Genomic DNA, 26,850 nt, shown 5'->3' on the forward strand with positions numbered 1-26,850 from the left:
CTGCTAAAGTACACTGTATACTGTTCTTTCTCTGTCTGCAACCCCAGAAGACACAGGTTGTGTCCCAAATGGCACTCTATTCACTTTGTAGTGCACTGATTTTGACCAGGGCCCAAGGGGTACAATTTGGGACGCAACCACAGTCAGCGAGCCAGACATATCCCGCTTTATAAAGGGAAAGACACAGAGCTGGGAACGGCTGATGTTCAGCCATTAGAGTTACATCATCACTGCGGCTGTGAATCAAAGTCATGTTAGTGTGGAGAATCCGGAGCCTGGAGAAGTGCCCTGGAGAAGGATGGTTAATACACCCAAGGGAGAGTAACACTGATCTTGATTGTATGACTTCATTTGCCTTTTTTCTTAAGTTTGAGGTCCATACCGCTTCCAGGTTTGAACATTTAATGTGTGTGTGTGTGTGTGTGTGTGTGTGTGTGTGTGTGTGTGTGTGTGTGTGTGTGTGTGTGTGTGTGTGTGTGTGATAGATAGATAGATAGATAGATAGATAGATAGATAGATAGATAGATAGATAGATAGATAGATAGATAGATAGATAGATAGATAGATAGATAGATAGATAGATAGATAGATAGATAGATAGATAGATAGATAGATAGATAGATAGATAGATAGATAGAGGGGTGTGTGTACACTTGTTTGAATGTGTTGAGGAGAAAAAGAGGAAGAAGTAAATATATTAGATGCATCTGAGACAATCATAACCAGTTTCCATGGACACCCAAAGTCTATCTGGGTTTTAACTTTCCTTCCAGTTTGATTTGAAGGTAATGTGTTGAAATTCAAGAGTCTGAAATTCAAGAGTCACTCAAGCAGATTCGATCTCGTGTTTCAAAAAGAGCACAAGCTTAGCGTTAGTGATTGGTTTCTTACGTCCATGCATAATTGAATGTAGATAAAACAACATTCCAAGCACCTCTGTGAATTGAGATCTCCATAGATCCCTTCTGGCTTTCAACCACAGCAAATGTACCTCCCACACGGGAAGATATTAAATCAATGCATTTTCCCTCAGAAGTCAAGCTGTTCCACAGCTGGCAGTAAGGCCACCACTATCCCAATATCCATAGCATACCTGGGGGGAATTGAATAGGCTTTTCAAATCCCTGATTACAGCTTCAATTTCCGGTTCAGTCATCCTGACTTGGGAGTTAACTCCTCCAACGGAAATCCCTCCGTACCTTGAGTGGTGAGTAGTGGTGGCAGGGGTGCGGGCGAAGATCAGAGTGCAAATGAATAAGATATGAACAAGCTTGGACACACACACACACACAAATAAATTCACACACATGCAGACACACACATACAGAAACAACACACAGTGCCATTTAATTTGACTCTCGACTCATGAGTTATAATTAGTGGGACGTAGAACTTGACATTACACGCTATCTCAGATAACAACTTCGGTCACGTTGTTGGCATCATGTCTGAACATTCAAAGTTATGTAAGTGCTACCGAGCACAGAGTGAAAGTACCTTTTTTTGCCTGCTTTCTCATACGTCTTCAAGAGGAAGTCTGTCATGTTCCTCCCTGTCAGGTCCTGTAGTGTGTCCGTAGTATTCTGGATCCTCTGGAAATACATGACAAAGAAATGTTATTACCTCTAACATACATAGGTTTTCTTTAGCCCAGAACTCATCAACATGTGACATTCATTTCACTACAGTATACAGACTTCTAAGGCAATCATTGGCTCTGAGAAAAAGGTGGAGCAACTGACATTCAAAGCAATGGATATAATAGTAGTACCATGCATATGCCATTTAACAGACAGTTTTTATCCAAAGCGACACAATCATACATACAACACAATTTACGTAAAGGTGGCCCCAACGGGAATCAAACCCATGACCCCCAGCGTTGCAAGTGCCTTGCTCTACGAACTGACCGACACAGCAGGTTCCAAATAGTGTATTGTGCAAACGTTTGGAAATCCAGGCTTCATGATCTTAATCTGACGGAAGTTCAGCCTTAACAATGGCCACCATCCTAACACAACAGAGTTGGAAACACTTCCATCAATGCAAGCATCATTGCACGATAGTGGCATCGGCCACATTTCGAACCATAAACAACTCATATATGCATGGCGCTGTGGAACCCAACCAAGCACTCTGAACCCGATCATAATAGTCAATTAATGAGCCTGTTGGAACCTTCCCCGTCCCCGTGATGCATCCAAAGCTGTGGCTAATGTCAAAGGGCTCTAATTAGCACATACTCTGCATACATTGGCACATTCAGACAATTAGGGAAGACACGACACAGTGGTGCGTTTCCACTCCACATATCCTCCATAGTCACATCCAACAACTAGCACCTCCCTGTCTGGCCCAGTTCATTTCAGGGCAGCGGGATACAAAACTGATTAGGATGATTCCTTGGCAAGGCACATGGAGACTGCTAATTAGGATCCAGAACCCCCCTCCCCGACCCTCCCTCCGATATTCCCTCACACTCTCCCCAAGCAGAGCATCGAGCCCCTACATCCCCCCCCCCCCCAACATGACTCCCTTTAACAAAATGTGTTCTATCCACCCTTCCCTGGGTTCCTAGATTAGCGCGCTAACCGAGGGTAAACACTGCACTCAGAGAGAGACTACTGTTTAAATAAACGCCCCCACACCGATTAGCAGTGTTTGTACGCCTCTTTTCTATTTGTTGTTCGGTAATGACATGGATCTGTATGCAAACAGGCGCTGGTTCGTTAATTAATTCATTGCTTGGTTGGGGCGAGGGGCCTGATTAGGAGGGGAGAGGGGAAAGGGGGGTTCCATTCTAAAAGCTTACCTGTCCCCATGATACATATTGAAATGGTTTTATGTTGTTATTGTTTTTACAGATGAGTGCCCAGTAATCTAAATAATCCAACCAGGATGTATTTGGTTATACGGTTCGACTTTCCAGGTCCACCCCTAGTCGAACTGTAGATATAGGCCAGCTGCAAAAAATGCAGTCTGTAATAGCGGAACTCAATTCCAAATGAGATGAAAATACAGTACATTGATGTAGCTTTGGACTCTATACCCACTGCATACCATTAGTTATCTGCAAAATGAACAATGTGATTTTGAATGTCGTTAAAAATGTGGTTACTGTAATAGTGAAACAGCTAGGAAGTTTTGTAACAGGAAGAAGATGAGACCCTACACACTGTTTACCGTTGAACAATCTGGGTCTCCGTTACGAGCAGCAAGAGCTTCAAAATAAACAAACAGATGGTTAGAGTGTTGACTGTACTGTGCACAATGAGCCTGAGCTCACAGCTCAGACAGCCAGCATGAGAGTCGAATTGCATTGGCTGCATTTCACCTCCTCCAATCGAAACCACAGATAAGTTGCCATTGCTTCCAACACTCAATGGGCGTGTGTACTAATATGGACACCGTACATATCATCGTTTTATATAGGTCATAGAACAATAGAGGAAAAGTTCATTGTAATGGCAAAAAAAAATAATGAAATAGTATCAAAGCATGTGTTTGATACCTTTCTTTTATTCCATTTCGACCATTACAATAAACCTGTCCTCGGATATCTCCTCCCACCTTGCCACTTCTGATCCCAGTTATTTACCTGGAACGTTCTCTCTCTTCACTTGGCATTCTATACTTCACATCACTCATTCCACACGCGTATGCCACTCTAGACCACATGACGGCAGGTTGATGACACACAGGAGAGGCAAACAGGAGAGAGGCAAATGTAAACTCAGAGTAATCAAATCTGGGGAATAAGCTGGCACGCCGCTGTGTTGGAGAGACGATAAGAGAATAGGCTTCTTATTAATCTCTGCACACAGTCTCTGTATCTTGGGAAACCTCAATAACCAACTTCCAATTCTACCTGGCACAAACAAATGCAATCTTTGGGACGTAGAGTTCTGCTTAAAGCGATGTGAACCACCTGCTGTACGTAGCTATGCAGGCCTAGGCTGAGTTTAACTCATCTAGATTGTTGATTCGTCAGAAATCGTCAATTTTGTTTTCTTATGTTTTTAAAAGACAACATTTAATTGTCATTTTCAGAAATGCATGACTCGTAATTCTTATTTCCTGTCAAAAGTGCTGCACCTGTCTTGTTGGTGGAGGTGGATTTCGGCAAAGTAACTGCCCGTAAGTTATTTGTAAATACTAGGAACTAAAGTGATGGATTGTGACTCAAATCGTATTTGTTGGCAGGAAATTACAAGGAATTTCTGTATATGTTGGCAGCAGCAAGTGGATATGTGCATTTGTGTGCCTACGTGCATGTTTTGAATACATTTGCTCATATATCACTGACAGGATCAACCTCCAACGTAAGGCTATGTTCAAAATAATACAAAGATAAGCCAGAGACATTGCCATCTTCACAAGTCAACACTGCCTAGCTGCAGTTTTACTAAAATAAATAAATACATTTACAGGGCCTCATTCCACCATCTGGCTCATCTTGCAACCTCACAACCTTTTCACTTTTGTTTTCCAATGTGCCCTTCCTTGCTGAACGCTTCGCTTCGGACAGGTCATTTAACACTAGAATGGATCTAGGGGGCAGAAGCCAAAATGACAAATCAACAGTAGCCTCTTAGAGCAAAGATGTGACCGACCCATATTGTGGGTTCTGTCTGCTTGAATTCAGGTTGCAGGACTTGTCAGTACATAGTGTGGTTCATTATCTGATTATCTACCTCAAAGAGAGGCCTAGGCTGGCCAATAGGGAGATCCGTTCCCAATAAACTGAACTCTGATTCATATTGTTACGAAGATAATACAATGTAATTGGTCATGCACAATAGAATAACAACGCAATGCCAGGACAACTCCCCCAAAGCAAAGTGCAAGTTATTAAAACCATCCTGGTCAAGTGTGCAGCACTGCCAATTAAAAAAGAGAAGTCAATTAGTATCAAATATCAAGGCCTATTTTAGAACATCCCTGCTGAAAAAGCCAGCATACAGTGGACCAACATAGACTGGCCCAGCATATTTGCTGGTGAACAGCATTTGCTGTGTTTCCATGACACCTTCGCTTTGCTTTCATGGCATTGTGTTTTGCTGTGGATCAGCCTTCACTGTGTTTTTGCTGGTGACCGGCCTTCGCTGTGTTTCTGCTGGTAAGCAACCGTCATTATGTTTTCATGGTGACCAGCCTTTGCTGTGTTACCATAGCGACAATACTTTTTTTGTGTTTGGTGGTATCCAGACTACAGTGTTTCTTCTTGGTTACCACCCTTCTCTATGTTTTGCTGGGGATCAGCCATGGACACTGGTGACCAACAGAATCACTTAGACTACCCAAACCATGTTAAATGGAACAAACATTTCAATAACGTAGTTCAAACAGTGCAGTAATGTCTAACTAGTAACATCTAACCAAACATTTCAATTTACATGAATGGAATTAAGAATATATAAATATTAGGACAAGCAATGTCAGAGAGGTATATCCTAAAATACAGTGGAATAGGACAGAATACAGTATATATACAGTTGAAGTCGGAAGTTTACATACACTTAGGTTGGAGTCATTAGAACTCGTTAGGGCATCTACTTTGTGCATGACACAAGTAATTTTTTCAACAATTGTTTACAGACAGATTATTTCACAGCATCATAATTCCAGTGGGTCAGAAGTTTACATACACTAAGTTGACTGTGCCTTTAAACAGCTTGGAATATTCCAGAAAATGATGCCATGGCTTTAGAAGCTTCTGATTGGTTAATTGACATCATTTGAGTCAATTGGAGGTGTACGGTGGATGTATTTCAAGGCCTACCTTCAAACTCAGTGCCTCCTTGCTTGATCATGGGAAAATCAAAATAAATCAGCCAAGACCTCAGAAAACAATTGTAGATCTCCACAAGTCTGGTTCATCCTTGGGAGCAATTTCCAAATGCCTGAAGGTACCACATTCATCCGTACAGACAACAATATGCAAGTATAAAAACCATGGGACCATGCAGCCGTCATACCACTCAGGGAAGAGACACGTTCTGTCTCCTAGAGATGAACGTATCTTGGTCCGAAAAGTGCAAATCAATCCCAGAACAACAACAAATGACCTTGTGAGGATGCTGGAGGAAACAGGCACAAAAGTATCTATATCCACAGTAAAACGAGTCCTATATCGACCTAACCTAAAAGGCCGCTCAGCAAGGAAGAAGCCACTGCTCCAAAACTGCCATAAAAAAAGCCAGACTATGGTTTGCAGCTGCACATGGGAACAAAGATTTATACTTTTATACTGATAACAAGTTCAAACAGGTGCCATTAATACAGGTAACGAGTGGAGGGCAGAGGAGCCTCTTAAAGACGGAGTTACAGGTCTGTGAGAGCCAGAAATCTTGCTTGTTTGTAGGTGACCAAATACTTATTTTCCACCATAAGTTGCAAATAAATTCATTAAAAATCCTACATTGTGATTTTCTGGATTTTTTTCTCATTTTGTCTGTCATAGTTGAAGTGTACCTATGATGGAAATTACAGGCCTCTCATCTTTTTATGTGGGAGAACTTGCACAATTGGTGGCTGACTAAATACTTTTTTGCCCCACTGTATATGATGAACAGAGACTAGCAGAAGTGTAAAAATAGGGGTTGACAGATGGTGGGACACAATGCAGATAGCCAGGTTAGCCAATGTGCAGGAGCACTGGTTGGTCGGGCCAACTGAGGTAGTATGCACAGATAAACAGAGAGTAGCAGCAGCATAAAAGAGGGGTTGGGGGGGCACACAATGCAAATAGTCTGGGTAACCATTTGGTTACCTGTTCAGGAGTCTTATGGCTTCGGGGTAAAAACTGTTGAGAAGCCTTTTTGTCCTAGACTAAGCACTCCGGTACCGCTTGCCATGAGGTAGTAGAGAGATTAGTCTATGACTGGGGACTTTGACCATTTTTAGGGCCTTCCTCTGACACCGCCTGGTGTAGAGGTCCTGGATGGCAGGCAGCTTTGCCCCAGTGATGTACTGGGCCATACGCACTCCCCCCTGAAGTGCCTTGCGGTCGGAGGCTGAGCAATTGCCGTACCAGGCAGTGATGCAACAGGTCAGGATGCTCTCGATGTTGCAGCTGTAGAACCTTTTGAGTATCTCAGGACCCATAACAAATCTTTTTAGTTTCCTGAGGGGGAATAGGCTTTGTCGTGCCCCCCTGTGAGGTATTCTAGGTCGGGTGAACAAAAGGACTTGAGTCCCTGTATGTTATCACAATCACACCATGAGTAGAGTAGTTAATCATGAAACATACTGTACACCCCTGCCCTTCTTCTTCCCGGAGAGACATTATTCCTGTCTTCGCGATGAACTGAGAACCCGACTGGCTGAACCGCCTCAGACAGAATATACAGAGAGAGCCATGTTTTCGTGAAACAGAGTACACTACCGGTTAAAAGTTTTCGAACACCTACTTATGCAAGGGTTTTTCTTTATTTTGACATTTTTTTTACATTGTAGAATAATAGTGAAGACATCAGAACTATGAAATAACACATATGGGATCATGTAGTAACCAAAAAAGTGTTAACCAAGTCAAAATAAACTTTATATTTGAGATTCTTCAAATAGCCTCCCTTTGTGTTGTAGGCATTCTCTTGGCATTCTCTCAACCAGCTTCATGAGGTAGTCACCTGTAATGCATTTCAATTAACAGGTGTGGCTTCTTAAAAGTTCATTTGTGGAATGTCTTTCCTTCTTAATGCGTTTGAGCCAATCAGTTGTGTTGTGACAAGGTAGTCGTGGTATACAGAAGATAACCCTATTTAGTAAAAGACCATGTCCATATTATGGCTAGAAAAGCTAAAATAATCAAAGAGAAATACAGTCCATCTTTTTTCAGACAATGTAGAAAATGTCAGGACCTTTGAACGTTTCTTCAAGTGCAGTCGCAAAAACCATCAAGTGCTATGATGGAACTGGCTCTCATGAGGACCGCCACAGGAAAGGAAGACCCAGAGTTACCTCTGCTGCAGAGAATAAGTTCATTAGAGTTACCAGCCTCAGAAATTGCAGCCCAAATACATGCTTCACAGAGTTCAAGTAACAGACACATCCCAACATCGACTGTTCAGAGGAGACTGTCTGAATCAGTCCTTCATGGTAGAATTGCTGCAAAGAAAACACTACTAAAAGGACAACAGTAAGAAGAAGAGACTTGCTTGGGCCAAGAAACACAAGCAATGGACATTAGACTGGTGGAAATTTGTCCTTTAGTCTGGAGTCCAAATTGGAGATCTTTGGTTCCAACCGCTGTGTCTTTGTGAAACGCGGTGTGGGTGAACGGATGATCTCCGCATGTGTATTTCCCACTGTAAAAAAATGGAGGCGGAGGTGTTATGGTGTGGGGGTGCTTTGCTGGGGACACTGTCTGTGATTTATTTAGAATTCAAGGCACAGTTAACCAGCATGGCTACCACAGCATTCTGCAGTGATACATCATCCCATCTGGTTTGGGCTTAGTGGGAATATCATTTGTTTTTCAAAAGGACAATGACCCAACCAAGAAGGAGAGTGATGGAGTGCTGCATCAGATGACCAGGCCTCCACAATCTGCTGACCTCACTCAAATTGAGATGGTTTGGGATGACTCGGACCGCAGAGTGAAGGTAAAGCAGCCATCAAGTGCTCAGCATATGTGGGAACTCCTTTAAGACGGTTGAAAAAGCATTCCAGGTGAAGCTGGTTGAGAGAATGCCAAGAGTGTGCAAAGCTGTCATCAAGGCAAAGGGTGGCTTTTTGAAGAATATCAAAGATAAAATATATTTTGATTTGTTTAACACTTTTATGGTTACTGCATGATTCCATATGTGTTATTTCATAGTTTTGATGTCTTCACTATTATTCTACAATGTAGAAAATAGTAAAAAAATAAAGAAGAACCCTTGTATGAGTAGTTGTTCTCAAACATTTGACCGGTAGTGTATGTTACAATCCCTGATGTCTCTCTGGAAGGAAATCCTTGCCCTTAGCTCGTCAACTTTATTATCCAGAGACTGAACATTAGCGAGTGATATACGTGGAAGTGGTGGATGGTTTGCGCACCTCCTGAGTCTGACTAAAGGTCCGCTCCGAGTGCCTCTTTTCCGCAGGCTGAGTTTTGGAACAGCCTCTGCGATGAGTTCAATTGCCCTGGGGGATACTAACAAAGTATCCGGTTTGGGAAAGTTTTATTCCTGGTCTTAATGCTGGTAATGCTGGTGAGTAACTGTCGCTCTGATATCCAAAAGTTCTTCCAGGCTGTATGTAATAACACAAAAATGTGACCCAACATGACCACGCTGGTCAGGCTTGCTTGACCAGCATCCAACCAGCACTGACCATGCATGTATCAGCATACATCACTATAGACCAGCTTGATCCCTGGCTGTACTAGTGTTTTGTGCACTAAGGTTGCTTTTTCATTCAGAATAGTTTGTGCAATGGTTTGTTCAAGGGTTGTTTAGCTTCATTTTGAAGGCTTGCTAAAGCATATTTCAATGAATTTGGATGTAAGCATTTTCAAGAACTCTACTCACATAAGTAGTGAATGAAGAAAATATGCACAACTTAAAAGATTTATTTGATAGATAAGGGTGGCAAGGCTATGCAACAGTAGCTGAGTAGAGTTTCCTGATGATAAAGACATCAAACGTAATACTCAGAGAGCCGTGGCTTTATCAATTCCTTTGCACGCATGAAGGCCTTTTAATTTGTTACAGTTAAATATCGCCAGCCAACGAGTGCCAATACATGAGAATTGTAAATAGGCTTACTATTGTATTCCATGGAAATGTAGATCTCTCTCTCTCTCTCTCTCTCTCTCTCTCTCTCTCTCTCTCTCTCTCTCTGTGTGTGTTTTTCAAGGACATATTGGGAGGATAGCAAGGATAAAAGATAAAAGAAATCTACTCCAAAGCCTGTACGTCATGTCATGATTAATTCAATACTAGCTTCTTTTTTTTTAGGTCAAAGGGAATATATTCTCCCAATGTTCTGGTTTTCGGTTGGTGGTTCGGCCAAAGAGCCACATCAATTCAAGCCCCCCCTTTACAGGACCATGGAGCACAGGTAAGCAATCTATAGCACTCATTGTTTAATAAATGAAGTGTGTGCAGTGTGTCCGTTCGTGTGTGTGCAGTGTCTGTTGTCTGTCCGGGTGTGGTGTGTGTGTGTGTACATAGGGTGCGTCAGTTTGTATGTGTGCGGGGTTGGGTGGCACAAAGAGACATTCAAATAAAATGTATGTGATTTTAAAGAAAGGAGGGAAATAATAGACAATGGAGAGAGAGAGAGACACTGACTGCCGTGAAAAAAAACCTCATGTATCCAACAGCACCTTTTAATGGGACACCTTGACAGCCTTGTCGAGATCCGGAACATCCAGGTGTCAGAATAAGACAGGTCACGGAAATTGTACTCTTTTTGTCCAACTGTCTCGGCAAGCATCCCCATCCCATAATACCTGTTCTCCAACCCTCACTTCAAAACGGCCCCGTCTTGTCTGGCTTGTCACAAGAGGGAGGGGGCACAGCGAGGCTTGCGCACAAGCTCAACGAGGCATTACATATCCGGCAAGGGCAGACGTCATGTGATAGTCCAGTCCATCTCTATAAAGGAGCTTTTGGAAGGAGGGGGAAGAAATGAGGTCTGGGGATGAGCAGAGCATCATCTCAAGGAGTCGTTTCGCAAAACAGCATGTGCTCCGGGTAGGGGAAGTCATTGGCTTTCAAAGGCCTCTTACTGTCTGTCTGAGAGGGCTCAGCAAGCATGTGTATACACATACAGTGCTCACACACACACACACACACACACACACACACACACACACACACACACACACACACACACACACACACACACACACACACACACACACACACACACACACACACACACACTGTATGCATACATAATGCACACTTTCAGCAAGGCATTTAACCCCTAACCTGCTTCAAGGGCCTGCTCTGTGCCGCTTGCCATGTGCCGCTTCCAGCTTTTTGGTGTGTGTGTGTTTGTGTGTGTGTAAGAATATGTGTATGTGTGTGTCACAGGTGTGACTTATTTCCCATTCATTCAGTTAATGCATCAAGCATTTGCATTGTACAATTGAGCTGATTATGACATTTCAATGTGTGTGTTTAAACCCCCCTCTTTTTTATGTTCTAGGCGTCCGCCCACAGGAAGTGAATGCAGTCCGGAGGCATGGGGGAACCTGGTGTGCAGAGAGCTAATGGTATTGTTTGTTGAGAGCACGTGGATAACGTAGTTGTTTGAGCTGTGGAGAACCTGAGAAAATAGACATGTCTCCAGGGCCACTTCCTGTGCCCCTTTCTGTCTGGTTTGATGATATTGGTATTTTAAACTATGCATTGGCTAAAAGCAAACTGTGGAATGGAACATGTGGCTCAGGTTGGGTACATCTCACATGTCCTCTTAAATATGTTGTTTCGTTTAAAACTGTTGTTTAGTCTCTACTTCACTCTGCCTGCTCAGCCCAGTTCCAAAAGAACCTGTCACTTTTCCACCACATAGATGTGTGTGTGGTGTCCGGCAGTAGATTATAATGAAGCAAGGACAATAAAATATCTGTTTAAGGAAATATACGTGAAATAGTTTCTTGTTTTTTCTCCTGAAAAGCCAACAGTTCCTCTGCCAAGACTTTGTCAAACATCCCAATTAGCCATCTTACAAGAATGAGGCTTTTACAGTCAAACATCTCAATTTTCATTCCAAGATGATGCGGTACTTCAGAACAAGATTCCAAGCAGAATAAAAACTCACCTCCCACAACAGCTACAGAGAACCAAATGATCTCATATTTCTCAGACTGTGCTTTTGGATACTTGTTTGCAAACTGGGTAAGTACTACATCTGTCTCTCTGACATTTAACTTCCACTGAGGGGAAAAAAAGAGGAATAAACTGAGGAACAGTCGCTGTCGAAAAGCCAACGCGTTGGCACCACGCCTTCGCTTAGCGCTGCTGGCTTAAAGTGTCACTCCTTACACCTCTGTCATGGTTGATGTCATTTCATACATCTACCGTATTTGATTTCTCACCCCTATTTTCTGATTTGATCAACTGAATTTACCATCCAGGTGGGTGATGAACTATGTCGACCACTCAACACCGGCTGTAACCTCACATCAAATCAACCACCAGAACCTCCTCACCAGTACGGTGTTGATGCTCCCTCTCAAGGAGTACATAGTATCTCTCCCAGCTGGTATATGGACAGGCACATGATGTAGCTGGCAATACAAAGTCCCAGAATCACGTGAAGGTCATGTCTGTCACATCCAGAGTGTTTATCTGTCGATGATTGTGTCTTGAAAAGCATGACTGAAAGAATTGGTTTTAGTTTTTGTTTGCAAATGTGGGATATTGACTTTCGATTCACATGTTCCTAAGCCACCAGGGAAAAAAGTCAAATAATCAGTCAATTAAAATCACTGGGTACTGTATAACAAAATGTTGCTTTTAGTGGTTTTGATCGTTTGCGGCAAAGCTTTATAGGTTATTATAACTTGTGTGCGTAAGTATAACCAGGAGTGATTTCATTGACTTCTTTAAATCAAGCCTAATTTAATTAACTGGTGTTTGTCATTTCAATTCAACCTGTTGCTAGAGGCAACATATTTTCTTATAACTTTGTTTATTTCCTGAAACCCAATAGAACAGAAAATGCTCATCTCAAGACATGAATGATTGTTAACAAGCCAAGCATGAACCACCCTAGAAAGTAACAAAAAGCATTACGTCTATCTATCTATTTCCCTCTATTATTGGACTTTTATCTATCAGTCTATGGTGGGTACATTACCAAGATCACTTGGCTCACTCAGACTCTCATCTCTCTCTCTCTCTCTTTCATCTCACATACCTTCAATAATAATCCAGAATTCACCCACTGAGAACACACCTTGTGTAAACACCAAAAGCCATTTCCACTAAAAGCTAGAATGCACCAGTTCCCGTCCATCAATTTTGTATCGTTTTCAATATCATTCAAGGTATTGGAGTATTAGAATGGTATTTCCTATTCAAGTCAATGTTTTTTGATATGGATTCTGTTCGATTAGATAGATTCAATTTGTTAAACGTCATAGCACAATTGAAAGATATATGGTGTGTAGAAATTCAAAGAGGGTGGCCAGCAGGGATAGGTGGAATGGGCTGAGGGGAGCTGAGGGTTGGGATGTGGAATTGGAGACAAGTGGGAGTGGAGCTGCTGGGTGGGGCATAGAATGATGGTCAAAAAATAAAGTCAAAATAAAACAATAGAAAAAGTACATTTGAATAAAACTGAGTGGCAACGTTGTTACATCTAATGCTTGTTTGCCTGAGGCTGATGCCATACAGGTGTTTGTATGCATGTACACATGCATATACACACACACTCATTCAAACACATACGCACATGTAAATACATACACGCACTCAAACCAATTCAGTTGGCCTTGCTATTACGATTGTTGTTGTCCTTGATGACTTTTTTTTTTTTGCATTGCTGTTTACTATTTTCCTTTGTCTTTTTTCTCTTTTGTTCATTTTGTTGGAGCATGTGGGTGAGGAATATAAATATCCTGGTTCTGGATCCATTAATTAAATTGGATGGATTGATTTGTAAGGTGGATCCATCATGGTGGGGATATAGAGTAAAGTATAGCATGCAATAAGTATTACCCATTGTAAGGGGATACTTTGGTAAACATGCTTTCACAATTAAAACTTTAGAGGCGAAGAAGATAACTTTTAGACACCTACATTGCCATTGCAGGACTGTAGATACAGCGCACACTGAATCAACTATGTTACACTTCACCCTCCTTTGACCTCCCCCTCACTGCACCTGGGTCACTGCACCAATTTGACCATCTGGGGTTCAAAGCCTGCTCTTTTAGCTGGCAGAACTAAAGCTTAAGCATTAGTTCAGGGTGCCCACACAAGTCTTCAGGTCCAACACAGGTTGCCAGATTGAACACACATTTCAGGCCAGAGGTCAAGTATTTCTATAGGAAACCATTATGTTACAAGCAGACCTGGGGTTGACAGATTGTGGACTAACCTGAGAGGGAGGCAGCCCCCCGGCTCCAGGTGGGCAATCTGGCAGCATGATAGTCTTTTGAGGAGTGCTGCACTGGCAGTTAGGGGAAGGGTTGGCCATGCTCCAGGTCCCGTTGATTAAGATGTTGTTGATAGAGGGTTCCACTGAGGGAGTGGTCCATTTAGAATCAATGGGGACACACGGGAGATTCCTGGAGAAAGGGGGGTGGGTGGTGATGATGGTGATGAAGATGATGATGAAGATGACTAACCATGAGAATCAAAATAGGAAATACCATGCCTTGGCAGGGGATTTCTCAACAGTTATCATCAGAAAGACATAACATTCAAATTCAAGCATGTATAAAGTACACCTACTTACACAGTTTTAGAATACCTGTTTAGGTCTAGCTCTTTTTAAACATAGCGTCGCTCTCTAAGGAAAACCTTTTTATTTTGTATTGGCCGCAGTCACTCCACTCAATGTACTCTGAACATTCCATGACTCTAGGAAAATAGCTCCTGAAGGTCCATAAAAGTTTCACTGTATGCTCGTTAATGGGAAAATATGCATTATTTTTTTCAATTTACTGAAACATTTCTGTTTTGGAGATGAGAGTTTTTCATTCGTCAGCAACGGTAGATGACAAATGACGTTATCAACACAACTACAGCATAGAAGTCTCCTTATCTAAAACAGGGAGGCACGGTAAGTGTTGTTAGTGCGCCAGCTGAAGAGTTGGGGAAGCAGAACAGCTTGATAAAGCATGTTGAACATGATCGGGCTTGACAGAGAGGAGATGGAGCAGTTATGGGATATCAGGTTCACTTACTATTGACAATATTAATCTGCACAATCCCAAAAAACACTCACCTCCGAGAACCCCAGAACGAACGAATGAATATATCAAATAAATTGTGCTAAATAACTTAGAATGATGCCGTAAACGTGTATTATTTCATCTCAACCATATACTGTACGATACCGTGTATATGCCTTCGGTTGTACGCAATCAATATTTAGGATTTATTCGATGGTTTTCTTCACTGCATGGATATTGTGTTAGAACATGTAACAATAAAACGGAATGTAGTCTCTCGAGGAATTATCCTGCATGAGATACGCAACTTCAGATTTTATCAAAACAAAAATGTTTCCAAATCGACCAGGTTCAGCTTCAGATTTGGTGAAAACAAATTTTGAATCGATTTATTGAGGTAAACAATGTGCCAATAGGGGAAATGTTTGCCCAATTCCATATTGACACTTACCCCTACCCTGTATGCACTTTTGAGATCTGAAATAATTGGATACGAGTATCTGTCCACGTGCTAAGTGTTGCTTGTCACATGTTGCTCTGTATGCACTTATTGTCTGTCTGCATTGTCTTTTTAAGTGTTTTTAATAACCTGCCCAGGGACTATGTTCGAAAATTTTCCAGATCGCTAAAACATGAACTTTTACTGAAATTTGGATTCATGTGCATTGTCCCTGCAAAAATAAACATAATAAACTAATGTAGACAATGTGGGGACATTTGCACCAAGCATATCAGAGGGTAACCATATCCAATTGAATCTCCCTTTCCATTTCCATCTCCAGAAATGCAGGGGGGGGGGTCTGGGCTAGCTAGAGGACGATTTGGGCCTACATGGCCTTCAACCAATAAACACTTGATCAAGACTTTATCAAATTTGATTATGTGCTTTGCACCCTTCTCCACTGTTCAAAATGAACAGATATTGGGCGGCTTGCTTCACTTGGAGAACTTTATGGACAATCTAGTTATTGCCATTATGTGCAAGAACATATGAAACAGGAGAAACACTGCAAACAAAACATATGCAGTAATAACATGGAGGGAGGGAGAGGTGTGTCAAAATGGCCGCTGGTCATACTCACGGTATAGGGTTGTTAGCCATGCAGCGAGTCCCAAACCCAGGATTATTCACCAAAGAGTCCACCACTTGAGCAACCTCTGTATTATTTGGCGGTCCATCATTGCTGTAATGAAATTGGACCTTGTTAGTTAGACTCTAACACTATGCCTTACAGGAGGGCTAATTATCAACATATTCCAAAGCAATCATCTAATCTTTTAATTGCCCTCCATCTTGGACAAATAAAACATCTCCAGTCCCCACGATAACAAAAATTTCTCCGATCCCACGTCTCAGCTTGATAAGGAACCAAGTGGTGGGTCTGCCGTTGACTGAAAAGCAAAATGAAGCATTGTGGCTGTAAGAGCCGAATGTCAGGCAGTCCATGCTCAAAGCAGTTGGATCATGCCCTGACCAAGTCAAATCAAAATGTATTTGTCACATGCGCCGATTACAACAGGTGTAGACTTTACCGTGAAATGTTTACAAGCCCTTAACCAACAATGAGTGTTAAGTAAAAAAACAGATAAGTGAAAAATAGAAAATAAAAGAAACAAATAATTAAACAGCAGCAGTAAAATAACAAGCGAGGCTATATACAGGGGGTGGTGGTAAAGAGTCAATGTGCGGGGGCACCGGTTAGTCGAGGTAATATGTACATGTAGAGTTAAAGTGACTATGCATTGATTATAAACAGAGAGTAGCAGCAGCGTAAAAGAGGGGTCTGGTTAGCCCTTTGATTAGCTGTTCAGGAGTCTTATGGCTTGTGGGTAGAATACAAAGCCTGTTAGACCTAGACTTAGCGCTCCGGTACCGCTTTCCATGCGGTAGCAGAGAGAACAGTCAATGACTAGGGTGGTTGGAGTCTGGCAATTTTTAGGGCCTTCCTCTGACACCGCCTGGTATAGCGGCCCTGGATGGCAGGAAGCTTGGCCCCAGTGATGTACTTGACCGTACGCACTACCCTCTGTAGTGCCTTGTGGTCGGAGGCTGAGCAGTTGCCATACCAGGCAGTGACGCAACTAGCCAGGATGCTCTCGATGGTGCAGCCGTAGAACCTTTTGAGGATCTGAGGACCCATGTCAAATCTTTTCAGTCTCCTGAGGGGGAATAGTCTTTGTCGTGCCCTCTTCATGACTGTCAGTGTGTTTGGACCATGATAGTTTGTTGGTGATGTGGACACCAAGGAACTTGAAGCTCTCAACCTGTTCCACAGGGAGTACAGGAGGGGACTGAGCACCCACCCATGAGGGGCCCTCTTGTTAAGGATCAGTGTGGCGGGTGTGTTGTTCCCTACCCTTACCACCTGGGGGCGGACAACCAGGAAGTCCAGGATCCAGTTGCAGAGGGAGATGTTTAGTCCCAGGGTCCTTAACTTAGTGCTTTGAGGGCACTATGGTGATGAAAGCTGGGCTGTAGTTATTTAAACAGGTTACCTTATTGTTCTTGACCACAGGCACTATGGTGGTCTGCTTGAAACCTGTTGGTATTACAGACTCAGTCAGGGACTGGTTGAAAATGTCAGTGAAGACACTTGCCAGTTGGTCAGCGCATGCTCGGTGTACACGTCCTGGTAATACATTTGGCACTGCGGCCTTGTGAATGTTGACCTGTTTCAAGGTCTTACTATCATCGGCTATGGAGAGCATGATCACACAGTCGTCCAGAACAGCTAGTGCTCTCATGCATGTTGCTTGCCTCAATGCGAGCATAGAAGTAAATTAGCTCATCTGGTAGGTTTGTGTCACTGGGCAGCTCGCGGCTGTGCTTCCCTTTGTAATCTGTAATAGTTTGCAAGCCATGCCACATCCAATGAGCGTTGAGGCTGGTGTAGTACAATTCAATCTTAGTCCTGTATTGATTAGTCCTGTATTGATGCTTTGCCTGTTTGACGGTTTGTCGGAGGGTATAGCAGGATTTATTATAAGCTTCCGGGTTAGAGTCCCGCTCTTTAAAAATGGCATCTCTACCCTTTAGCTCAGTGCAGATGTTGCCTGTAATCCATGGCTTCTGATTGGGATACGTACGTACTGTCACTGTGGGGACAACGTCGTCGATGCACCTATTGATGAAGCCGATGACTGAGGTGGTATACTCCTAAATGCCATTGGATGAATCCCAGAACCTATTCCAGTCTGTGCTATCAAAACAGTCCTGTAGCTTAGCATCTTCTTCATCTGACCACTTTCTTATTGACCGAGTCACTGGTGCTTCCTGCTTTAGATTTAGTTTGTAAGCAGGAATCAGAGGGATAGAATTATGGTCATATTTGCCAAATGGAGGGTGAGAGAGAGCTTTGTATGCATCTCTGTGTGTGGAATAAAGGTGGTCTAGAGTTTTTTCCCTCTGGTTGTACATTTAACATGCTGGTAGAGATTAGGTAAAACAGATTTGAGTTTCCCTGCATTAAAGTCCCCAGCCACTAGGAGCATTTTCCTGTTTGCTTATGGCCGTATACAGCTCATTGAGTGCGGTCTTAGTGCCAGCCTCGGCCTGCGGTGGTATATGGACAGCTACGAAAAATATAGATGTAAATTCTCTTGGTAGATAGTGTAGACTACAGCTTATCATGAGATACTCTTGCTCAGGCGAGCAAAACCTTTGGACTTCCTTAGATTTCATGCACCAGTTGTTGTTTACAAATATACACAGGCCATCTTACCAGAGGCTGCTGTTCTATCCTGATGAAAAAGCTTAACACCCGCCAGCTATATGTTAATCATGTCGTCGTTCAGCCACAACTCGGTGAAACATAATATATTACAATTTTTAATGTCCCGTTGGTAGGGTATATATGTGCTCGTAGTTAGTTTATTTTATTATCAATTGATTGTACGTTGGCTAACAGGACCGATGGTAAAGGTAGATCACCCTCTCGGCGATGGATCCTTACAAGGCACCCGGACCGTCATCCACCTTATCTCTGTCTTTTCCTCCTGCAAATGACAGGGATGAGGGCCATGTCGGCGTCCGAAGTAAATCCTTCCCATCCAACTTGTCGAAAGAAGAATTCCTCCAGTACGTGGTGAGTAATCGCTGCCCTGATATCAAGAAGCTCTTTTTGGTCATCAGGCACGGTGGCAGAAACATTATGTACAAAATAAGTTACAAATAACGCGAAAAAACATACACAATAGCACAATTAGTTACGGGAGGGTAAAATGGCAGCCATCTCCTTCGGCATCATTAGTTCTATCCTGGTGGAACTTTGGTTACAGGACTAGATACTGTAATCGGGATTTGATTAGGTCACTAAGGGCTTGGCTCACTGAATCAACTAAGATTAGGAGGATGGGTATATTTACAGTATTTCCATCACTAGAGAGAGAAATTGGCCAAAAGGAAATTAGATCAACAGGAGTGTATATTGTATTATTTTTATTTAAAGTAGTGCAAGATACCCAGCAACCGTGATTAGTGTAATGAAGGATGACAGAGTAATAATTTTAGGGGGCACTGTCATTTTGTTGAGAACATTACATTTACAAATGGAAACATACCATTTAGCAGGTATGGATTAGAAAAGCTCTTGGCATTCTGAATGGAGCAGATGTCAACATAACATAAACTCTGATGTGTGTGTGTGTGTGTGTGCGTGCGTGCGTGTGCGCGCGCGTGTGTGTGTGTGTGTATATATGTTTGGTGTGTGTGTGCACGTGTGCATACAGTATGCTCCATCTGTTTGTTTCCATCAGAGCACTCTACGGTACTTTTGTGCCTGGAGGGAAAAGAGACCGTTTACAAATCAATGTATGCACAAACTCTGCTCTTTATCTTGGCTCTAAAAACACAGCATTTCATAAAGATCATAACTAGGGTCCAGCGTGGTCACTGCTGGCCAATGGGATTAGTACAACGTTTATAGGCTCATTTATCTCTCATGAAGGTCAGTCTAAAGTATATAATTTCCTCCGCCATAAGCGAGGAGAGAAATCGAAGTGGTTGATTGCAAAAATGGATTATGCTCAGCCATCTGTTTTACCATTAATGATAGTTGGGAATATGTCCCAAATAACACCCTATTCCCTTACAGTGATCTATTTTTGACAAGGGCAGTACACTATATTTGGAATAGGGTGTGATTTGGGACACAAACTGGGATGAACAATTATTCAAGGTAACAAGACTATTGGGGGGACAGAATGAACACAGAGACACACTAGAACTAATCTTAGGTTAATCTTGGTTTATGTACTGAAAGAGAAACTCTTACAGTAGTAGTAATAGTCAATTTAGATGCAATGAATTAGAACAAATAATGCAGATCTGAGTGTTGTAATACTAATGTAGCCGACGCCCACTATCTGAAATAAAATATGGCTATTTATTGAAGAGGCATAATGCTCTGGCAGGAAATATGTGTTTCCTTGAGTGTAAAATAAAGTGGTTGCTTTCTCGTAAGACTGCCTTGGAAGAAAGAATGGTTTGTCATCATTACTTTGGTTGTATAACATCCTCTCCATGTCAGATGGATTAACTTTAACTTAAATATCATGGAGTAGGGATCAGATTGCACATTCAACTCACTCCTTTCAACTCCCCTCTCATCTGAGAGACACATTGTATGGATATCACATTTTTAAAGAAATAAGTCTTAAGAATATTTTGTTCATGGGACAAGCCTAATCATGTTTATGTTTGAATCGAAAAGTGTCATCAATGTTCGACCATACTGTTCAAATACTCCATTATTAAGGGATATGAAGTTGCATTAAATTGCACGCATAGACATGATGTTATTCATGTTCATTTTAAACATTAGGAGCATAACAATTGCTTTTCAAACCAGCCGTTTTAACCTGAATTTGCCAAATTTCCAGGGCACGTTTAGTTGACATTGACTATTTCAGCTGGAGCATGTACTATATACTCTCTCTGTCTGTATAGAACAGGATCGAGCCTGTTGTGGCTTTTCCAGACGTCACAAAGGGAAGTGTCTTAAAATAATTCACGGGGAAGACTATGTGCAGTAATTGACCACAGACAATGTCAGAGAAGTGAAAAAACTTCAGCTTACTAATGGTGACACATACCAAGGCTAGTTTCTGGTTGTTCTGATGAATACTGCATATTTAATGTGGTGTAACAAATGCAGTTAAGACTCACTGCCTTTAATCTAACTTCAACCAAGAAGGTGAAACTCTAGCCAGTGAAAAAGGCATATACCCGCAATTTCCATAGCAACCATTTAAATAGTTAGGTGGAGTCACTGCTATGAGTCGCTCGTCCCTCAACTGACAGTGCAGGCGGAATCATTGCGGTATCAGACACAAGACAATGCTAAGAAGGCGAATCTCTAGACAGTAAAAAAAAAACATACCTGTGATTTCCATAGCAACATGCTAGAAGCCTGATAGTTCTGTTTAAACCGTCCAAACTGGATCAATCTATTACAATGATCTCCCCTGAATAAAATAAGCAAACCTCCGTAGAATATCAATGAGCAGCAGGAGGGAACACTATGAAATATTCAACGTGTTTTTCACATTACTTCTATTTATTTGTATGTATTTTATAAGCAAACCCCAAAATGCAATGCAAGAAATTCTCAAAACAAATCTGTGTTACTGTAAGTATTAAAACCAACTTGCCAATATGTTACAGTATGTATAGAATATATATAGTGTCGATAATTAGGACAACCTCAATCTCAGCAGAAAAGAAATCCAGCTTAAATTGAGGGTGTCCTTATATAGACACTGTAAATATAAGTGTTTTTCTGTGACACTTAAACAAGGATGAAAAAAAACATTGTTAAACCAGCTATGCAACTGATTCCACCATCTACACCAGAGCTCAGATGGCATCCTTAAAAGTGTGTACAATTAATTATGCCTTGACATCTGGGATTCAACTCAGTGTTCCTGTGAGTGAATGTACATCTTCTGTCCATCAAATTGGCAGCTATAGGTCTCCTCATGAGATTAATAAAAATGTAACTTTATTTCTTTGACAGATTATGTCAGAGCTCAAACATTGGATCCTGACATGTACTGCCATGTCAAGGCCGAAGCCAGATTATTACCCAGTCAGTTTGAACACACTGGAATTTGTGAGGCATCTCCACTGCTCTCTACTCTCCCCCAGAAAGACAGTAAATCTCAGTGCCAAATATCACCATATTGGTGCACTATATACAGAATAGGGTGGCATTGGGGACAGTCAAATTCATTCCAATATGCCAAAGTCTTCCCCCAAAAATTTCCCTCCAAACATTGGTACTAGGAGCAATCCACCTCCATCGCATATGTGGTTTCTGCATTCAGATAAACAGTATGCCCATTATTCTTAACATCATAGTAGAATGACTTTATATTTTTTATAATTCTTTCTATCTGTCCTGCTCAGGTTACTCTGCTGAGTTTGCTATATTCACACAAATGCAATACAAATCTCAGCATATTCACCTGTACTGATAAAGGTGTCAGAGTAAAGTCAGAGAGCATGACGTTTCAATGGCTCACCTGTAGAATGTCGTTTGGGGCAGCCCGTACATCCATGGCTGCAGCTCCAGATTAGGGTACTCAGCAAAAGGGGGAATGATGACGGAAAAGATGAGAGACAGGCAGACGAAGACAGCTGGCAGAATCACCTGTGTGACATTGACATGATATCAGAATCTGCTGCAAAATTCCACTTCCTTGGCAATGCCTTTTTTAGGTATCCTATCCTGTGAAAACACTGTTACAGAAGGCCATACAATGTGTTTAATATCAGTTAATGACAATTACTGACTATCCACATAACTTTCTTATTTAACTAGGCAAGTCAGTTAAGAACAAATTCTTATTTACAATGACAGACTACCGGGGAACAGTGGGTTAACTGCCTTGTTCAGGGGCAGGATGACAGATTTTTACCTTGTCAGCTCGGGGATTCGATCCAGCAACCTTTCAGTTACTGGCCCAATGCTCTAACTACTAGACTACCTGCCGCCCTGTTACATGCATATCTTGTATACAGTATACTAATCGGCTGGCGGGTACGAGCGTTGGACCAGTAACCGAAAGGTTGCTGGATCGAATCCCCGAGCTGACAAGTTAAAAATCTGTTGTTTTGCCCCTGAACAAGGTAATTAATCCACTGTTCCCTGGGTGCTAATGATGTGTACAGTATGTTAATTAAGGCAGCCCCCTGCACCACTCTGATTCAGAGGGGTTGGGTTAACTGCGGAAGACACAGTTCAATTGAAAGCATTCAGTTAAACAATTGACTAGGTATACTACTACAATACTACTTTCACCAGCCAACCAAATGAAGCATTTTCCCCGCAGAATCAGAAAAGGGGTGTAGTTTCATGTGTCTGACTGAGGCTCCCTTGAGGAAGCATTGAAGTGTTATTGCGCAATCCAATTAGCAAATGCTGGGAGCGATCAGGGATAAAGATAATAATTTGTCTTTTCACTTGTCATGCATTTTCATCCAGAGTGGAATGTGCTGTACTGGACTACATACTTACAATTCAATTCAAACTAAGTATCATTACCACAAATCTGCTATGGTGGGTTTGGCCTTGGAAAGAACAATGCATAAGCAGAAAATAACTCATCACTACTATACAGTATGGTGGTGGATCTTTGATGGTATGGGGCTATTTGGCTTCCACTGGTCCTGGGACAGTTGTTAAGGTCAACGGCATCATGAACTTTACCAAGTATTTTGCCAAAAACCTGGCTGCCTCTGCCAGGAGGCTGAAACTTGGCCGCAAGTGAATCTTCCAGCAACCTTTCAGTTACTGGCCCAACGCTCTAACTACTAGGCTACCTGCCGCCCTGTTACATGCATATCTTGTATACTGTATACTAATCGGCTGGCGGGTACGAGATAACCCCAGGCACACATCTGTCTTGTGTCGTGCATTTGCATGTGCACGTGTGCTTGCATAGGTGTGGAAGACACGGAGAGGTGAAATCATAACATCCAACGCTACTGTAGTAACATCACTCCACCCCTACCCCCATCATCACCCCCACCCTCTCCGTTACAATCCACAATGAAAGTGATGCACACAATTAGACATGAGACCAAATGCTTTTATACCCTCGTCAATTATAATGCTTGCCGTTTACTTGTTTTGGCTGCCTTGCATGTCTAAAGAGTTTGATTAAACACTTTCAAACACTTGCTTCGTCAACTGCCGCCTCCTTAGGCATAATTAATTTTGCGCTGTTCTCTTTTCCTGCCACCACAGCATCCCCCCTTTTCTCTCCTCCATGTAAAATGTTCCCTTTTCATTTCCATTCTTGGAGCTGACAAAAAGGTCATAGACAGAATGGACAATATCTTTAATCTTTAAACACTTGTACTGCTAGATACTCCACTGAAGAGGTTTGCTGAACTTAATTAATTACATGCTGCAATTTCCGGAGCCCATTCATACAATACAAATGAAAAATGCTATATTTACCTCAGAGTTCTATGTAAATGCGGGCGCCGCTAAAATAATACTCTGCGACAACTGAAAAGCCTCTAAATGAGATAATCCCGAACACACACACTTTCTCTCAGAATGTAATTGTGTGTGGCGTCTGGTAGTATTTCTTCTGTGAACACACGCCAAACAATAGAGAAAAGTCATTAAGTTCACAATGTGCTCCATAGACCACGAGTTTATCACACTCTCAAATTTGGTGAAACAAGGAAGATAATAATATTAAATAGGTACAAACACCAAAACGAAATTATAGTGTTTTCAGATTCACTGTAAAAAATAACTGATTCATTTTATTACATTTAATTTGAGGGCAGACTGGCTAGTTGGCATATTTGGTATTTGTTTTTTTAATTAGGATCCCCATTAGCTGTTGCAAAAGCAGAGGCTACTCTTCCTAGGGTCCACACAAAACATGAAACATAATAGAGAATGACATAATACAGAACAGCATTAGACAAGAACAACTCAAGGACAGAACTACACACAGTACATTTTAAAAAGGCACACGTAGCCTACATATCAATGAATACACACAAACTATCTATGTCAAATAGGGGAGAGGCACACGAGGTGTTTCTTTATCCGTTTTTTTGAAACCAGGTTTGCTGTTTATTTGAGCAATATGAGATGGAAGGAAGTTCCATGCAATAAGGGCTCTATATATTACTGTACATTTTCTTGAATTTGTTCTGGATGTTGGGACTATGAAAAGACCCCTGGTGGCATGTCTGGTGGGATAAGTGTGTGTGTAAGTTGACTTTGTAAACAATTTGGGATTTTCAACACATTAATATTTCTTATAAATAGAAGTGTTGCAGTCAGTCTCTCCTCAACTCTTTGCCAAGAGAGACATGCATAGTATTTATATCAGCCCTCTGATTACAATTAAGAGCAAAATATGCCACTCTCTTCTGGGCCAGCTGCAGCTTAACTAAGTCTTTCCTTGCAACACTGGACCATACGACTGGACAATAATCAAGATAATCAAAACTAGAGGCCGCAGAACTTGCTTTTAGGAGTGTGGTTTCAAAAAAGCAGAGCATCTCTTTATTATGGCTATACCTCTCCCCATCTTTGCAACCACTGAATCTATATGTTTTGACTATGACAGTTTACAATCTAAGGTAACGCCAAAGTAATTTAGTCTCCTCAACTTGTTCAACAGCCACTCCATTCATTACCAGATTCAGCTGAGGTCTAGCACTTAAGGAATGATTTGTACCAGATACAATGCTCTTAGTTTTAGGGATGTTCAGGACCAGTTTATTACTGGCCACCCATTCCAAAATAGACTGCAACTCTTTCTTAAGGGTTTCAGTGACTTCATTAGCTGTGGTTGCTGATGCGTATATGGTTGACTCATCAGCATACATGAACACACATGCTTTGTTTAATGTCTGTGGCAGGTCATTGGTAAAAATAGAAAAGAGTAGAGGCCCTAGAGAGCTTCCCTGCGGTACACCACACTTTACATGTTTGACATTAGAAACACTTCCATTAATGAAAACCCTTTGAGTTCTATTAGATAGATAGCTCTGAATCCACGATATGACAGAGGTTGAAAAGCCATAGCACCCAAGTTTTTTCAACAATAGGTTAGGGTCAATAATAGCAAAGGCTGCATTGAAATCAAACAGTACAGCTTCTTATTAGCAATTTCTTTCAACCAATCATCAGTCATTTGTGTCAGTGCAGTACATGTTGAGTGCCCTTCTCTATAAGCATGCTGAAAGTCTGTTGTTAATTTGTTTAAAGAGAAATAGCATTGTATTTGGTCAAACATTTGTTTTTGTGAATCTACTAGCTTGCCTATCCAATTGCGTGAGAAAAGCACAGGGTCTGTGCGGTGCACATATATAGGTAGCACATGCCGCATCAGATATCCAAAAGAAAACTGCATCCAACATGCTAAATGCTAATCTTAAAATATCTGATGTAACATATGTCCTAAAATGTACACCGACCTACACATAAAACAGACCATCAACAATAGAGGTATATGATACACTATTAACTGTGTAATATTTCATTCTATGCCATCAACAGGGATTTTGATATGCATCATATTCATGCCAACATGTTCTCAATCCACCCTACCACTCACACTTGTCTTTCTTGCCAACACTGACTTGGCTTATAACTACTTTTATCAAGAACATTTTTTACTTACTATGACTGTGATATGTCATTGGTCGTGTCCAAATACCCATACTAGCGTTCTAAATAGTAGGCATTTTGGGCATGTGAAAAGAAAAGTTTTATAGTATGTGAAATTTATAAAATGTATTATGCTTTAAATGCCAGGATGTCATAGTCATTTCTAATTTTCATCTAGTAGAATTTGTTGCACACTATTGAGGAAGAGAGTTGTCTTTTGAGAGCCACGTGTATCTGACCACAGCTGATAATCAGCTGAGAGGAGCTCTGTACCAAAATGAAGGTATGGAGGGAATCAACACAACTGTGTATTAGATGACACATTCTCAGTAGGATGAGACTAGTATGCTGATA

The 26,850-nt window shown here is 41.6% G+C and overlaps 1 protein-coding gene across 1 annotated transcript in view; it reads right to left on the reverse strand.

The window, feature by feature from the left end:
• Window positions 1-26,850, reverse strand: part of LOC135515515 (phospholipid-transporting ATPase ABCA1-like) — a 257,293-nt gene that overhangs the window by 96,498 nt on the left and 133,945 nt on the right. Inside the window, exons 28-32 of the mRNA XM_064939137.1 lie at window positions 22,370-22,497; window positions 15,928-16,029; window positions 14,047-14,236; window positions 1,498-1,592; window positions 1,094-1,199 (exon numbers count right to left, since the gene is read on the reverse strand). Coding sequence (XP_064795209.1) covers window positions 1,094-1,199; window positions 1,498-1,592; window positions 14,047-14,236; window positions 15,928-16,029; window positions 22,370-22,497 — 621 coding nt within the window. The remainder of the gene's footprint in view (window positions 1-1,093; window positions 1,200-1,497; window positions 1,593-14,046; window positions 14,237-15,927; window positions 16,030-22,369; window positions 22,498-26,850) is intronic.

Source organism: Oncorhynchus masou, chromosome 27 (assembly GCF_036934945.1).
Source record: "Oncorhynchus masou masou isolate Uvic2021 chromosome 27, UVic_Omas_1.1, whole genome shotgun sequence".
NCBI classification, from domain to species: Eukaryota; Metazoa; Chordata; class Actinopteri; order Salmoniformes; family Salmonidae; genus Oncorhynchus; species Oncorhynchus masou.